This window comes from Anser anser (genome assembly GCF_964211835.1).
Source record: "Anser anser genome assembly, chromosome: 7".
NCBI classification, from domain to species: domain Eukaryota; kingdom Metazoa; phylum Chordata; class Aves; order Anseriformes; family Anatidae; genus Anser; species Anser anser.
Genome location: NC_139727.1, coordinates 17,402,904 through 17,418,644, shown reverse-complemented (window position 1 = coordinate 17,418,644; position 15,741 = coordinate 17,402,904). Strand labels below are relative to the sequence as shown.

At 46.9% G+C, this 15,741-nt stretch overlaps 1 protein-coding gene across 4 annotated transcripts in view; it reads left to right on the top strand.

Moving 5' to 3' along the window:
- The first annotated feature begins 3,205 nt into the window (after positions 1–3,205).
- P4HA1 (prolyl 4-hydroxylase subunit alpha 1) overlaps positions 3,206–15,741 on the top strand; it is a 32,832-nt gene continuing 20,296 nt past the window's right edge. For all 4 annotated transcript variants that reach the window (XM_083844279.1, XM_083844277.1, XM_083844280.1 and 1 more), the window contains exons 1-4: positions 3,206–3,363; positions 9,413–9,535; positions 10,437–10,533; positions 14,061–14,212. In XM_083844279.1, the coding sequence (XP_083700405.1) occupies positions 9,442–9,535; positions 10,437–10,533; positions 14,061–14,212 (343 nt within the window). In that variant the 5' untranslated portion in view covers positions 3,206–3,363; positions 9,413–9,441. The remainder of the gene's footprint in view (positions 3,364–9,412; positions 9,536–10,436; positions 10,534–14,060; positions 14,213–15,741) is intronic.

The window sequence follows — 15,741 nt, the reverse complement described above, 5'->3', positions numbered from 1 at the left end:
TCCCCCAAAGGTACTGCAGTGCTGTAGCCTTCCATTGCCAGGTGCAGCTGACAGAAATCAAGGATTAGCCCAATCATGTATACCTGGCCTCTGTGCTGTGCTAGGACATGCAGAGAAAAAGAGATTAGTCAGTTCTGTGACTGATGTGAGTGGTGGGAAGCCATGCAGTCTGAGAGAGATTCCTTGGAACTTTTCTAAGGGTCCATACACCTGCTTGTGATACTGCACTGCCAAATTAAATATTTCTGAAGCACGTCAGTAGGGCAGACAACGTCAAAATCAACAGAAGCTTTCTCTGTAGCCTGTGTACTGGCAAGTTTACCGAATTCAGTTCTGCTGGTTTCTTTTGTGTGTATTGTATGATAAGTAACTATCTGATCTTTCTTATAACCTGATTTTTTTGCGTGTACCCCATTTAAGAAATTTGTATTACTGTATTCTATGATTCCTATTCATCGCTTATTCTCATAAGTATTTAAGGAGCACAAATATTAGTTGTCACCTTAGCACTGAGTTTCTTCTTTGCAAGTGTTTCTGAGCAGGGCTCCAAGCTATGTAGATTACAGCTATAAACTGTCTGTGTTGCATTTGTCCCCTGCAGACATCAGGCTCCATGCTAGAAACAATCCTGTGAGTGAAGTGAAGGCCTGACCATACAAATGCATCTCTGACAGCTTCCTGTAGTTTACTAATTTGAGCTTTGGCAGGCCACCAGAGGAAGTGAATCCCCGAGACTTGCCTGATGCAAGAAGAGCGAAGAAAAGGAGCAGGCAAGGAGGCCACAAGCCTTGGGAACAGATACTTGTTACATAGAGGAGGTTACAAAACAGGTAAATCTTCACTCGAGTATTGCCAAGAGTCTTTTTTAATCTGGGTTTGTGATATACTTGTATTGGCATTAGCAGTTGGTAAAAGATTTTCAAGCCAAAGAAGTGGCTGGAAAATGTAATTCTAACCTAATAACGGTTACACTAGCAATCTTGCTTTTTCTTGCTGTTCTGTTTTGTGTCTCTCCAGCTGCCCTCAGTAAGCAGAAACAAGTATCAGAATTGCTACCAGCTGACTCTTGCACAACAACTGTTAATTGCTTTAAGTACCTAAAACTGGTAAGCTCACATTGAAAACTTATGGTCAAGCCACAAGAAACCTCTTGGTAAAAAATATTTCTTTTTTAGGAAGAGGCCAAGGAAAGACAAACCACTTCTTTAAAGAGAAAGTTAATGAGTAGTCTTTCCCTCTATCATTAAATTTTAGATGCAGACTAACCAAAACTGGCTTTGCTCTAAAATTAGACTTGTAGTCTATATTATGTATATAAGGGACTCCTGCAGCTTCTGATACTCAGGGTGGGGGGCTAAGAAGAGAGACACTGTTTAATTTCATACAGCTGATGACAGCCTGCGCTCCTAACACTGTACAGGTGTAGAGGACACATTAACATCTGAGTAACCTTTTAGAAAGATTTGCTCAGTTCAGCTTTTTTGGATCACTTGTATCTTTGTCTTCCTCCCTGCTTCTGCTGTTGGTTAGGGAAGGTCCTCAAACCCTGGCCAAAAAATACAATTGTATTTTCTTTTTTGCACTGCACAACTGATGATATAAAATCTGCGGTTGGTAACTTAATTTTGTCAGCACTGTAGTCTTTGGTTTTGACACTGTTTGATGAACGTGCTTGGAAGTAGATGAGGCTCCCTCTCTTTCTAGAGGATAAACCTAAGTTGTCAATGCATTTGGAAAAACGAAGCAGTACTGTGCTCTAACTTGGTGTGATATAAAGATGGCTCCCCTATGTCTTAAACACTGCATGCAGGTCACAGCCCGGTGTCACCAGAAGGTTTCTGAAGAGCTGGAAAAGATTTAGAGAGGACAAGTGAGAACGAAGATGTGGCATACTGCTGCAGTGAGAAGTTAGGTAGGCTCTGGTGCTGCAGCCTGCATAAGGGATAGATATCAACTGTTGCTGTCTCTTTCTGTGCAGGAACCTGATTGATCAAATCTAAGACAGTGGAGCCAAGTTCCCAGGGAATAAATGGAGGTGTTTTTCTGTGCCTTGGCTGGAGGGGCACAACTGCTAGGTGAAATGTGGTGTGGGTGCAAACAGCTCTAGCTTGAGAGGAGGAGCGCTGTGCAGAGAACTCTGCTGAGGGTTTAAAAATAGTTGGACCACATCAGGCTGAGAAAATCCCAGTTACAAGTGTTTGGAGGCTGTCAGCACTCGAGGCATCAGGGACTAAATAATGCTTTGCTGTGAGCCAGAGCCGTTGTGCTCTTAGGGGGTCTCTTGTGCCTCTTTCTTGTTCTAGAAGGATCTTTATTTTAGTACCCTTCAGCGTAGGACCCGCAGAGTGCTTCTGCAGGATTGCTCAGAAGAGGAAGCAGCATGCTGTTAGGCTTGCACTTGCAACAGGGGAGGCAGCTTTTTGGCCGCATGCTGACAAATATAAGCAAACCTGCTACTAAATGAGCTAATAAACTTGTGGCTGTTGTATTCCTCCAGTCTGCCTTTTTAAATGCATCTGAATGGCGCAAAAGATGAGGGGAAGAGCAGTCAGTCTCGCTAGGAGGAAGCTGAACGCCTCTACAGCGTGTGAGGTTTTGCCAAATCTCCAGAAGCTGCAGTTAAATCTCTGCCTAGCTATTATGGACTCTTTGGATAACAGGGCTTTAACTGGCTGCCTCAGCTCGAGGCTTGTATATCATCGCCGCATTTCCTGCTAGTTGTAGGAGTTGTATTTCTGTTGGAAGGTGACCAGAACAAGCGGGAAGGAAGGTTTATTTTCTGATGGCTAGTTCCACTAACAACTGGCTTTCTTCCTGCTCTGGCGCAGGGGCTGCGTGGATGCATCTGCAGCCACCTCTGGACAAGAAGTGACTGAATTCACGTACAGAGGGTGGCGTGTGTCGGTTGTGCCAGGTGTGTGATACCTCCGGCCCCCTGACAGCGGGGGTTTGGGCGTCAAGGGGTGCTGCTGAGGGGACGGGAGCTAACGCTTCATGTTGAGCTCTGGCAGCTCCCACAAGGCGGGCTGTGCCGGTGCGACCCCAGCAGGACCCGCCACGAGGGAGAAGCCCCCTGCCCCCTCACACGGGGCAGGTGCCTCAGCACCATCCCCCCTCAGGGGCTCGAGGCCCCCTCAGGCAGCTCCCGCCCAGAGCCACGGCGCCTGCGCACTGCGGCGGGCGGCGCTGTGACCGAGCTCACGTAGCGCGGGGCGGGGCGGGGCCGGGCGCGAGGCAGGGGGCGGGGCCTGCGCGCCTATAAAAGCGGCGGGCGGCCGCAAGGGGCCGTTAGCGACCGTTGGCAGCCGTTGGCGGTGCTCGCGCGGCAGCTGCCCGCCCCTCAGCGCCCGGCCGCTCCCTCAGGTGAGGCCGCGCCGCCTTCCGTGGGCGCGGGGAGGGAGGAGGGGAGCGGGGCGATACGTGGCAGGCGCCCCGGTGTCCCGGCCCCTGCCGGCCGTTACGCAACGGGAGCCGGCGGTCTCCGGAGGGGGGCGGGAGGGCGCCGCCGGGCTGCCCCGGGGATGCGAGGGGCGGGGGGCGGCTGAGGAGATCATACGCCCCGGGGGAGTTTCCGTGTGTGGGGCAGGGCCCGAGCACGCCGTGCGTGGTATGCGCCTCCCAGGGGTAAAGTCGTGGTTGATTCTCTCTCCGGCTTTGGGCCGCGGTGAGGCAGCTGCTGGGTGTCTGACTTGGGGTGCTGTACCCTGAGCGGGTAGCTCGATGGGACCGAACTTGGAGGGAAAAGTCCAACGTGGAGCCCTGAGGATGCTCTTGAATAAAGAGAAAATAAGCGTGTCGGATATGCAAGTCTCCTTCCAGCTCCCCTCCAAAGCTGGGCAATTTTGGAGGAAAGATATTTGAGGCTCACAGAGAAAAGGTGGTGCTGTTAGGAAAAGGCTTGCTGAGCAGTCAGCTTGGCATGCTTTTTCCCCTGGATTAGGGAGAAGAGCTGCAGAGGCACTCAGGTGCTGTGAAGTGTTCCGCTCTTTTGGGTAGGTAAAGACTCCCTGCTCAAGGCTTTGGCAGATGGAAGAAGCTGCATTTAACGTTATTTGATTCTTGTGACAGCTTCTTCTAATGCAAAAGGCTGTTCAGCTAAGTGTGCAGACAGTGCTCTGGCAGGGATGGGAAGGAAAGGCAGTGACTTCTCCGGTGGTTTGGGAAGTAGAGACCTGCCTTTGGCCTAAGAGGTGTTCTCCACTGTGCTGTTCAGCACCCATTGCTACTTCAGCATCCTTGCTGCATGCATTTAAATGTCTTCGACCGTTCTACAGATCATTTCATTTTGACCTAGAGTACTCTGCACTGCTTCTTAGTCACACGCTGACAGAACCGGTACTGATTTCTTTGTTTTCCTGGGACTCAAAGCAACAGGAATGTGCTTAAATTTGCCTGTACTAAGAGTATTAATTCTGCCACTTCAGCAGTGACTGTGGTATCACTCTCTTCTAGATGTTAATTCATTTAGCTGCGGACAAGCAGCACCATTTCATGAACCGTTGCCCTGTTATAAGCAGCTCCCGATCTGTGCCCTTCACAGGGGCTGGTACACCTGGCAAACCACATGAAAAGCTTGTGCAGCGGGGCTCACCGCCTCATCCCCCAGCAAAATCTAGCTGTTTGGCTTGGGGTGGTTCCCTCTGCTGACTGACGGGTGGATCTGTCTGTGACGGGTCATCTGGCTCAGCTGAGGCGGCGGCGCAAGGCAGAGCTGCTGCTCAGCTCCTCTCCCACACCAGCGCTAACAAACAGCGAGGGCTGTGTGTGGAGCCAGAAGAGAAGGCAGCTATTAGACCCGGGGAGATTTAAACACAGTTGCATGATGAGGACCTTTAAATCCTAGCTTTTCCGGCTATGGTTTTGAGGTGCGCGTTTAGATTAGAAAATACCCAGTGCAGGTTGAAACCCGTAAATGACAAATTAGGAGTGACACTGTGGAAAAAGTGGGAGGGTGAACGGAAGTTGAGAGAGCTCTGCCTCCACGTTGACATATAGACACAGAAAGTTGGTTGTTTTTTTTTTTTTAAAGTGTCCCAATATAGAATATACTTGAATACATCCAAAAATATACAAATTGAAATATATGCAAGAATATACTTGTTGGAAAAAAAACTTTTTTTCAAACTTGTGAAAAGTTTTTATTTTTATTGTCAGTTTAACAGAAGAAAAACTATAAATAAAGTCTGCTGAAACAGTATCTTTGTCACTTGCACCCTGTGTTTCTGGGCAGTTCTTCCAGTAACTTGGGATGGACTCGCTGTTCCCCTTGAGAGGAACAGCCTTTCTGCTACTGCTGAGCAACCCCCAGGCTCCAAATTCAGCCTAAAAGAGCTCTTATCTGTTAATGTGTTTCAGCTGTTGGTCACTGGGTTTTTCCTGCTTTCTTTGTAATCACCCTCTGTGTCTGAAAACGTTCTAGCGCTATAGATGTTCTGCTAGTCCTTAAGCAGAAGGATAAATAGCAGGATCGCCTTCTGCTTGTTGTGTCTAATAAGATGAATGCTCTGCTGCATTGCCAGTGCTCGTTGTCTTGGCTCACAAAGTCAAAACAAGTGGGCTCTGGGAGGGCTGTGTCCATTCAGCCTTACTGTGCAAGAAACGTAGAAAAAAACTGGCTTCCAGTCCCTGGTTACAAATCTGTGTACAAACACCCCTGTTCAGAGGGCTGTCTTCAAGCTGATAATAAATGAAACTTAACACACCTCACCAGTGTTGACTCGGATGTTGATTCTCAACACGTACTAGCAATCAGCTTCTGTCTTCCAGAAATTTGATAATTAAGATCTTAGAGATGCGGTATAGTGGCAGCTTTATATTCCTTTCAAAATAAAAGTAGAAACACCAAGTTCTTCGTATGTACTGCCAGCCAGCAAGAAGGACCAACACACCAGCAGAAGGCTTGTTGAAAGGAGTACTTAGCTTACAACTTTGTAATTAAAAAGAACCCTGAAGTATGCCATGTTCTTTTGGGAGGCGTGATTCTATAAAGTCTGTTTTCTCTGGCTGCTGAGTCCATTGTTTCAAGAATGGATTTAAAAGCGTTTGAGAACTTAAAGAGTGGGATTCTGATACCTTCTGTACTGTGACTGTTAAATAACGGTGACAGCCGTGTGTTCTTGGTACTTAGTACCTAAGGACCGTGGGAAAGTTCTTTGATTTGGAGGCGTTTCCCAGCAGGCCCTGTCCTGAGGCTCGCGCTTGGTCCCTGTTTGGAGAGGAGAGGTTTGCTGCAGAGGGCAGTGTTCGTTGTTTGTGGCACTGTCCTCTTCTCCCCCAGTCTCAGCTCTCTTTAACTGATACTTTTACATTAGAGTAGGTCACTTAGTTCTTACCTTAATAAAAAAAACTCTTTTGGAACTGTTAGAGCTGTTCCAGAGTGTAATTCCCTACCAAAGGCAGCCCTCAGTTTCTTTCTGGATCCTGGTGAGCGCCTGGGAGCTTGTTATTGATGGCGAGGAGACCTATGTAATAAGTACTGTAGGTCAAACTCTTCAGCATGACTTTGGTTGCTGTGAGGTTTTATCACTCTGTAGTTCGCCTTAGTTACACTTTTCTTTGCATCAATGCTACATGCATGTCAGCTCTGACATGGCTCTGGCAGCTCTGTTTCCACTTTTAGAGCAGAGACAAAATCTGTAAAAGCCCTCAGAAAAAAACCACCTTAAATTTCATTATTTGAAATGATGTATGTTGCCTTTCCCTACTGTTTGGGGAATCCTGGGCCAGGTGTGGCAGTGTCATTCATCTCATTGCTGCTCTGTTTTACTTGTATCTTCTTGTTTGTTTGTTTTCCCCAATCATTTTTTCATGCTCAGTCACATTTTACTGTTTCAAAGCTTAGCAAAAATACTTCTCACAGAAGCATAGGAGTCTGCTGTGCAAAAGCTGTCAGCCGGCCTCCCACTGAAATCAGGCCCAGAGTCGTTCATCCTGCGTGTGGGCAGTAGGTTTCCTCCTCTCTGCCACGCTCAGATGCCATCTTTGTCTGTGCCTGAGGGACGCAGCTGAGGAGGAGAGCCAGACAGCAATAACATGGAGAGGATTTTCATCTCTCTGACAGGAAGAAATTAAGCCTACTTATTTGGCAGCTTGTGTGTTTGAGAGATTCCCAGCATCTTTCTTAACTGAGCTTTATTTTCTTTGATTTGGGAACCTGTAGCTGATCCTTTTGCAGAAGTTTTGAAAGCCGTGCTACTTAGCAACTGCTGTTAGGGCAGCGAGCGCTTGGCTGGCCGCTGCCTTGGGCTCTGCTTCCAACTCTGAATTCCGGCCGGAGGGAAGTCATCTTGGGTGGCTGAAAGCTGCTGCAGCAGTCTGAGGCCTCACAGGAGACACAAAATAAAATAAAGAGTGAAATTGGGAGCGACCTCTGGATGTCATCTGGTCTGACCTTCTCTTTACGCTGGGTGAGCTTGGAGGGTAGGCTGGGCTGCATGCAGGCCTGGCCTGTGCAGTTTGAAATTCTTCCAAGAATGGGCAATCCTTTTTCTCAGGCCGACCTCTTCCAACGCTCAGCTGCTGTCACCGTGACAAACTTGTTCTTTGTACCTAAATAGAATTTCCCTTGTTGCAATTTGTGCCTGTCGCCACCCGTTCTTCTGCAGCGTGTCAGTGAAGGTGGGAAGAGGGAGGAGGGCTGGAACAGTGTTCAGAGCCAGCCCAGTGCTGGAACAGGCTGTAAAGAGGAGGAAAAACGTTCCCAAAGCATGCTGCTTGGACAGGTTTTGGTTAGGGAACCTCCTGTCATGCCAGGTGGGAGACTGTCGGGGAGGAGACGTTGCTCTTGTCGTCAGTTGGGTTTTCATTTTGTCACTTGTTTATGTTTTAGGAAACAGGGCTCTTATTGATTAATAGTAAAAAGTAATGTCCTGGAGCCTTCCTTGTAGTTCCCTGAGCGCAGTAAACAAATAGCTCAATGAATTCTGAGTACTGATAGTGTGAGCAAATATTTACCGCGTAGTAGAACTGTTTGTGCTTTGTAATTGATTCACAGATGTAGTAGCGTGCCTGCTGAATGAGCAGGAGGCTCAGCTTTCTGCAGAGCAAAATGCGAATTGAGCAGTTTGTAGTAAGAGAGCAGGTGCACGCAGTGGCCTTGCGTGCGTGGGTACAGCTTTCCTTAAGGAAAGAGTGAGAAGAAATTCGTCTGCAAGAAAACTTTGGGATGTGACCCGTTAACTTGGAGCAATTACTCACTTGGAGGCCAGGTTTAATGAGGCTCACGTTAGTCACAGGATAAGTAGCTAGAGTTGTACAGATGTTATCAGCAGCCCTGGGTTATGCTGACAGCTAGGTAAGCATTACAGGCCGCCTGCAGAGTTGGATTTTTGTTCATCGTGTTTAGGGTTGGGCTTGAATGGCTTGTCTTCAGGTGTGACTTTGGCACTGTCCTGAGTTTGTTTGCACCACGTGGGAGCGGCACGCCTGCTTTTATATTGATCCCTATTTGTGCTGTCAATTCAACCAAAAGTGAATTGCTTTCCTCCCTAAGTAGGCCAAGCCACTTTGGAATGTTTCCTTTTTTTTTTTTTTTTCTCCCTCCTTTCATTAATTGTATTGCCTTTGGAAGAGTTTCTCTAGAACAGTTTCTGTTTGCACATATGGTCGTTTTGGTTTATCTGAGGAGATAGAATACACTTTTGCATATGGAAAAAACTAAATCTCGTGAATTCCAAGAGAACCTAATTACTTCTAAAGCATTCAGTAGTGAGGAAATCCTGGTATGTCGCGAGGGTTCAGGCTCTTGGAAGGCTGTGAACTTGGCAGCCGTCCGTGGGAGAGAGCGCTGCCTGTGTGCCTGCCCTGGGCTCCTGCAGCGGCTGCTGTGGGCCAGCCCCTGGGGAAACCTTTCACGGTGGGTCTGCTCTCGGTGGGGTGCTGGCGTTGTGACAGCGGGCAGCTGAAGGGCAGGAGCGTGCAACAACCTTACTCTGGGCTGCTTCTTCCAGGGCTTGTTCCTGCGTCTTCCACTGGCCTCCTTTGATCGAAGGCAACTGTTTTTTCCTGTGTGGTAAACTTGTCATTATGTGTTTTCATTTGGTAGGATGTGTTCCTTGAGTGCCTGCTCTTAGCTGCCCTGATATTTTTGTGCTTTTTGTGAAGCAGTCCTGGCTCTGTCTGCAGTATTTCATAGATGGCAAAATGATGAAGAATGCTTGGAAAGGCCCTGTCACCAAGCTATTCTTTCATCTCTTGCTACAAAAGCACCAACAAGTCTGCAGAACGGTGGAGTGGTGTCAGCCCTCTTTGGGAGCTGCTGTGCGTGCTCAAGCTTATCGAGGGTGGAACTGCTGCTGAAATTCTGCTGCCTCGAGAGCTGGGGACAGCCCGGAGGGAATAAGCTGTCTCCTCCAGAGGCAGAGTCAAATCTGGGGTGAAGAGTGATGCTTTACCTACTTTGTTTCTTTTGTAGGTCCGTGGCGAGGTGACAGCTGTTGACCTATGGCCATGGCATTCCCCAAGATTTGGTATTCTGTAGCCATTGGATTTCTGCTGCCTTTTTCTTATGCCCATACGGATTTCTTCACTTCCATTGGTGAGACATGCCTCGGTCTATATGCTACATGGCTGAAAGAATTTCTTGATGGCTGTCAAAGCTAATCCTGCGGGGACGTGTTAACGGAGTGCAAGGCTTTAATTGGTACAGAACCAAATCCACTTCCTAGTTCTCAGGACCTGATTGACTTCTTGCCTTTGAGAGATAGATGCTTTGAATTCATTTGGTCCAGTCAGTCTAATGACCAAGGGTAGGCTTTGTATTCGTTACGTATTCCCACGGGTAGTAAGTTATAGACAAAATTTTGGTGCGGACTGTTGCAGATACGTAGAAGCAAGCAAAACAACTGCTGGAGGTACCTAATGATGCCTGTCTGCCAGCATACCCTTTTTTTGTGTCCTGATGCCATGTGACACAGCTGCATTGCTTCATGGGGAACCTGCCAGCTGCCTGTTTGTAGGAAATGAAGCAGCTATTAACTAATAAAAAAGTCTGCTCGAGGTCCCATTGATGTCATGCAAGTAATCTTAAAAATAAAATGCCGGGTTAGTATTGTGTATCAAAGATGAAGTCTTTGTATATTTCCTTAGCTTTGTCATTATTTGCTCTACATTATGTATGCTCAGATAAAAGCTTACTCTGTTGCAAACTGCTTCCTTTTCCAAATGAATCCTAAATTAGTTCTAATAATAAATATGTGATATTTTGCTAATTGCCATGGCAACAAGCTTTGTCCAACATGAGATTTTCTTCTTCCATAAAAATGGCAAGCAGCCTTACTCAAATAGTCCTTCAGGATTATTTAAATAAATATGGAAGGACTTCGGGGAAGGAAGAAGGGAAGAAAGCAGAAGAGAGGAAGAACTCCTCTAATCTCAGTTCTCCCTTTTTTTTTTTTTTGTTTCTCCTTGTCTAACCAAGCTGTTCTTCCTTTTTCTAGGTCATATGACAGACTTAATTAATACAGAAAAAGATCTGGTGGTGTCACTAAAAGACTACATCAAGGCAGAAGAAAGCAAGCTGGAACAGATCAAAAAGTAAGCAGCTTATTTTGTAATACTAATAGTTAATAATTTGAGTCTGCCCTTATGTAAAAAGTGTTTCTCAAGGCTCGTTAAATTTGAGGAATTTTGCCTCTGAGGCAAAGATTGAACTAGAAGCTTTTACTGTTTTTTGTCCTAAGTTATCTCCAAGTCATAGGTTTGTTTTATGGAGCTTTCTGATGGTGAAATCTGATCAACCTGCTTTCTGTATGGTGAATTCACCTCAGAGCTCCTGGTTGCATGTAGTCCCCAAGGGGAAGTAGTTCTTCCTGACGATGTGCTCACTGGGAACTGAAAGCCAGGAGTGAGTGTTACAAGGGCTGCACTGACACACACACCAGATGTAAAAGCTCTGATCAGCATTGGCGTGGCCATATTGCCCATGGGTGCTGAACCAATGAATACCAAAAACCCACTACAAGAACAGTCTCCTTCTATGTGCTATATTTTGATTTAATTGTAAAATGCACAATATCTCAGATTTTATCAGAGTTAGAAATAAAGTTTTTGTATCGCAGAACAGGATGGTTCACTGGCTGTCAAAAATGTGTATAAATCTGCAGTGAGGGTGATTAAGCAATTTTAGGTAGATGCATGAATTTTGTTTAGCCTTTGTGGATTACATTCTGCCATCCAGGAGGAAAGGTAGTTCTGTTGGACTGCATTTATTTTTACCACCTAAAATGCAGAGTTGGAATTGCTCACAGGTTTGGAATGTCATAAGTATATTCTTTACAGCTGGGAACATGAAGACTGGATAACAAAACTATGTAAATATAGCTTATCGTGTAAGCCTCACAGCTCTGTTTTTATTATATTGGAGGTGGCTGCTCTCAGGGGAGAAAAAGTTGAAATAACTGTCAGAGAGAAGCTGGAAAAAATGCCAGCATCTTTTAAGTTTGTTGGGCTCTGTGCTTTAGCTCAAGGACATTGGTGGTAGCTTGCACGGACTTAAACTCGGTGAAAGCTGGTAATTCACTGAGATGGGGAGGATGGCTCACACCTTGTGGGTGGCTTGCGGTTGAGGTTTATGTGAAATGAGACTACGGGAGAGAAATCTTGGCCTTGTGGTTGTGGCTGACAGTTGCAGGGACTTCCAGCACATTGTTAGGTTTGATCATCATGCAGTGGGAGACGTACAATGGGTTTGTGCGTGTGCAGTGTGAATGGGCAAGTTGTTTAAACGACTTTCTTCAGTCTTCAGCTTGCCAGAAGCTGCGATTGGTCCACAGGAGCACTGCGAGCATGCTGTTTGGGAGGGAACCCTGTCAGCCACTTTGCTGCTGACAAGAATAGCAGATGGGCTTTTGTTGTTTGTCTTCATGTTGTATGTCAGCTTTGTTTTGGGCAGGGAGAGGAAGTTGGGTTATTTGGAGGTGGGCAACAGTGGTTGCTTTCCTATTTCAGGGTGTGTTGGGGTTGTGGATGGATCGTATCACTGGAAGAGTGAGAGAGGTTTGCAGCCTTAGAATTACAGCACCAGAAACTTGGATCTGGGCTCCTCATCTGAGATCCTGAGATCTAAATGTTCTTTAATGCAAGCTAACAGTGTGGAAGGCAGTGGTGCTTACCATAGATTGAAGAGCGCCTGTCCAGAAGTCAAGTGCATTTAAAAAAAATTATCAAAAATGTGGATAAATGTTTTGATTGGTCTTGCTTGAAAATTCATAATGGCTCTGCTGGCATTGGAATGGGTTGCCCAGGGAAGTGGTGGCATCACTATCCTCAGAGGGTGTTCAAGGAAAAGGTTGGAGCTGGTGTGTAGGGACGTGGTTTAGTGGGTGACATTGATAGCAGGGGGATGGTTGGACCAGATGATCTTGGAGGTCTTTTCCAACCTTCGTGATTCTGTGTTACACTGATGAGAGGCTAGAGCCTGAGCTGGAAAACGTCACCTGGAATGTGTGGAATAAGGTAGATAAGGCTGCAGTTTGCTAGGTCCTGCATTTTGGCCACCTAACCTTACCCATAAAAGTGGCCTAGAAGAAAGCGGGAGAGGGACTCTGTCAGGGAGTGTAGCCATGGAACCAGGAATAACGGCTTTGAATGAATGGAGGGGAGATTTAGATGAGATGTGACGTGAGGAAGAAATTCTTCACTCGGAGCACAAAGCGCACATGGGAATTAGGGCTGAAGATGCACCTTGCTTCTGTTCTTTTCCGTAAAGAATAGAATGAAATTGCCTAAAAAGCAGTGTTAAAAATAAACCCAGGACGCAGGATGGGAGGTGCAGGGCAGTCCCCGTGGCCGAGGGGCAGCCTTTCTCTCTGGCAAGCCAAATGGCCCGGGGGAGCCAGCCCCAGATAAGGGGCCCTCAGCCCCCCAAGCCTCCTCCTTGTCCACGTGAGGGCATCTTCCAGGCCGCTCCCAACACAGCCGCCTTTGGCCACGCGTGGGCCACTCCATCACAGAGGCTTGCTGAGGTCACAGTGGCCACCACTGCCCCGCCTTTGCTGCGGGCCCTATAAAACAGGCCCCCTGCAGCTGGCCCAGCATTTGCTGAGCATCTATAGTCCGGAGCACAGTGCGGGACCCAGTAATGGCCGTAAACCAGAGGGCAGCGTCGGACCCATGCATGACAATCAAGCCGACAGTGGCGTGGGACCGAGGCGTGGGACTGGACGACCCCCTGGTTCGACACCCTGGCCTGAGAACATTCCGGACGGAAGGCATCCCGTTTGGGCAGTCCCGGGCAAGGACTGGCTTAGCCTTCTGCCCAACACCGTGGAGCCCATGGAGCTGGATCCACCGAATGTGGAGGAATGGGTGGAAGTGGATCCACCTCTGCCAGGACAGGCCTGGGACTACTGCAGCATGTCTTTGTGCTCTGCCATCCGAGAGCACCAACAGCATCGCAGGAGTGCCCGGCGAGCCCCCTACTCGTTGCTCAGGCTCCATCACAAGCATTAGCTTGGAGCCACCAAACACCGTGGACATCCCGCAGGCTTGCCTGCAAGATGTCCCGGCAATAAACAGCTCTTGCCGATTCTCAGGGATTGTGTGAATGCTTCTTTTGGGGGGGGTGTGGTGGGTAGGAATGGGCTAAAGTTGCCCCAGGGGAGGTTTAGGTTGGATATTAGGAAGAACTTCTTTACCGAAAGGGTTGTTAGGCATTGGAATGGGCTGCCCAGGGAAGTGGTTGAGTCACCATCCCTGGAGGTCTTGAAAAGACATCTAGATGTAGAGCTTAGTGATCTGGTTTAGTGGGGGACTTGTTAGTGTTAGGTCAGAGGTTGGACTAGGTGATCTTGGAGGTCTCTTCCAACCTAGGTGATTCTGTGATATGCAAAAATAAGAGAAACCCGATTTCTTGAGCCTGAGATTAGGCTGCCCCTAAAGAAGATTTAAAGAAAAAAAAAAAAAGGCGCCCTTGTGTTCATTCCAGAAGTGCTTTAAATATAGAAAGTGTAAAAGTTTGCAATTTGGGATTTTTATTAGCCAAGGCTGCTGCATAGCTTGACATCAACTTTGTTGTCTGGCTTTTTACAACAGACTTTAATGAATATATATTTTCACTATAGATGGGCAGAGAAATTAGATCAGCTGACAGACACTGCTACGAAAGACCCAGAGGGGTTTTTGGGACATCCTGTAAATGCATTCAAGTTGATGAAACGGCTTAACACAGAGTGGGGTGAGCTGGAGAGCCTGGTTCTGAAGGACATGTCAGATGGTGAGTATGCCCATAGTAAAAGCAATGATCACATTACAATTGAATTTACTGGACCATGTCTTTCACAGGTAATGCTCTGAATTAAATTTAGAAGTCTGCTTTTGAGATGCTTTCATAAAAAATGTTTTAAAAAAAAATCCTAGAAGTCTGGCCATTTTGCTGTCAGTGTGCTGTCATTTGAGTTCTACAAATATTTAGGTAAACTGGGATGTTTAACCTGAGTAATCTCTTCGGAGGCTTCAAATTTTGCAAGGTACCAGGGCTTGCTTCGTGTATACTTCCAGTTCCAGGAAACTAGTCTGTTAGAAAGTTTCGTCTGTAAGTCTGACAACTCCATGGAAAACATAAAAGGGAAAAAACAAACAAAAAACTCTTTTGAGTGCAAAACAGCGGGGGTTGTCTTTGGGTATGGTCAAGTGCTGTTGCTGCTGACGTGCCCGGTGTTGTTAAGGTGTGGTGGTGTGAAACCCGAATGTTGGCAGAGACCGAGCATTTGTGGAACAAATCTGAATTAGCGTGGAAAACACTTTGCTGCCTCTTTTCCTGCACAAGAGTAGAAGCTCTTCAGTAGGTAACAGGACATAAAATAGCAGTTGACCATGAACAAGATTTTTAGTGCAAGGAAGCTGGGCTAATTACATTTCAGCTGTGCAAATTTGTTTCAACAAATAGCTAACATCAGGCCTAGGTTTGTTAAACATTAATGAAGCATGGAGCTTTCAGAAAAGTCCAAGTGTTAGTCTCTGGTAGGAACTCAGTGCATTCAGCTTCCCAGTTGTTGCTGTGAGAGACTGAATGTGCCAACTGAAAAGATGCCTCACCTGCTGGCCTGGAGCAGTACACCTCCTTCTGAGTTGGGAGGGGATTGTTTTGACTGAATTGTGAGGAAAAGGAAAAATACTGGGGGAAGCAGAGTGTAGTAGAAGTAAGGCTGCAAGGGAGTGAAAGGATACGGTATTTTTTTAAAGTACAAAACCTTTCCATAAACTGATAATGTTATGAAGCCTGAATAGTTAAAAAGGAGTATTAAGAGTGGGGCAAAAATCATAAATTTGGCTAGTTCATCATTTTGTGGATGGTTTTGCAGCTAGGTGTTGTGTAGCTGTGCTTTGTTGCTAGGAATCGGAATTGCATTTGTCTGCTTTTGGTCTTGTGGCATGTTTTTCAACTGGAGGATATTAGATGAACTTGACAGTTTATTGGCACTGCACTTGGCAAGGTAATGTTATACAACTTGTCTTGGGATAAGGAAGTCAAGTAGAAAAGTCACTTTTCTGAAAATGTCGGTGGCTGTTGGTTTATTCAGACGTAGGACATCAGGGCTGACTGCTCGTGCTGTTCCTGTTGGTGACTGTGTGTATCAAGACACTGGTTCTGCTTCCCCCCACAGCACAAGCAGCCCGTGGGCCTCCTGGCTGTGCAAAAGCAGAAGGGGGAAACCGGGGCAGCTCTCCTCCTGAGGCGAGGGTAACGTGTCAGCTCTGCTGAAGGGCTCTGCAAGCAGCAGCAGAGGTTGCACAGGCGTTCAC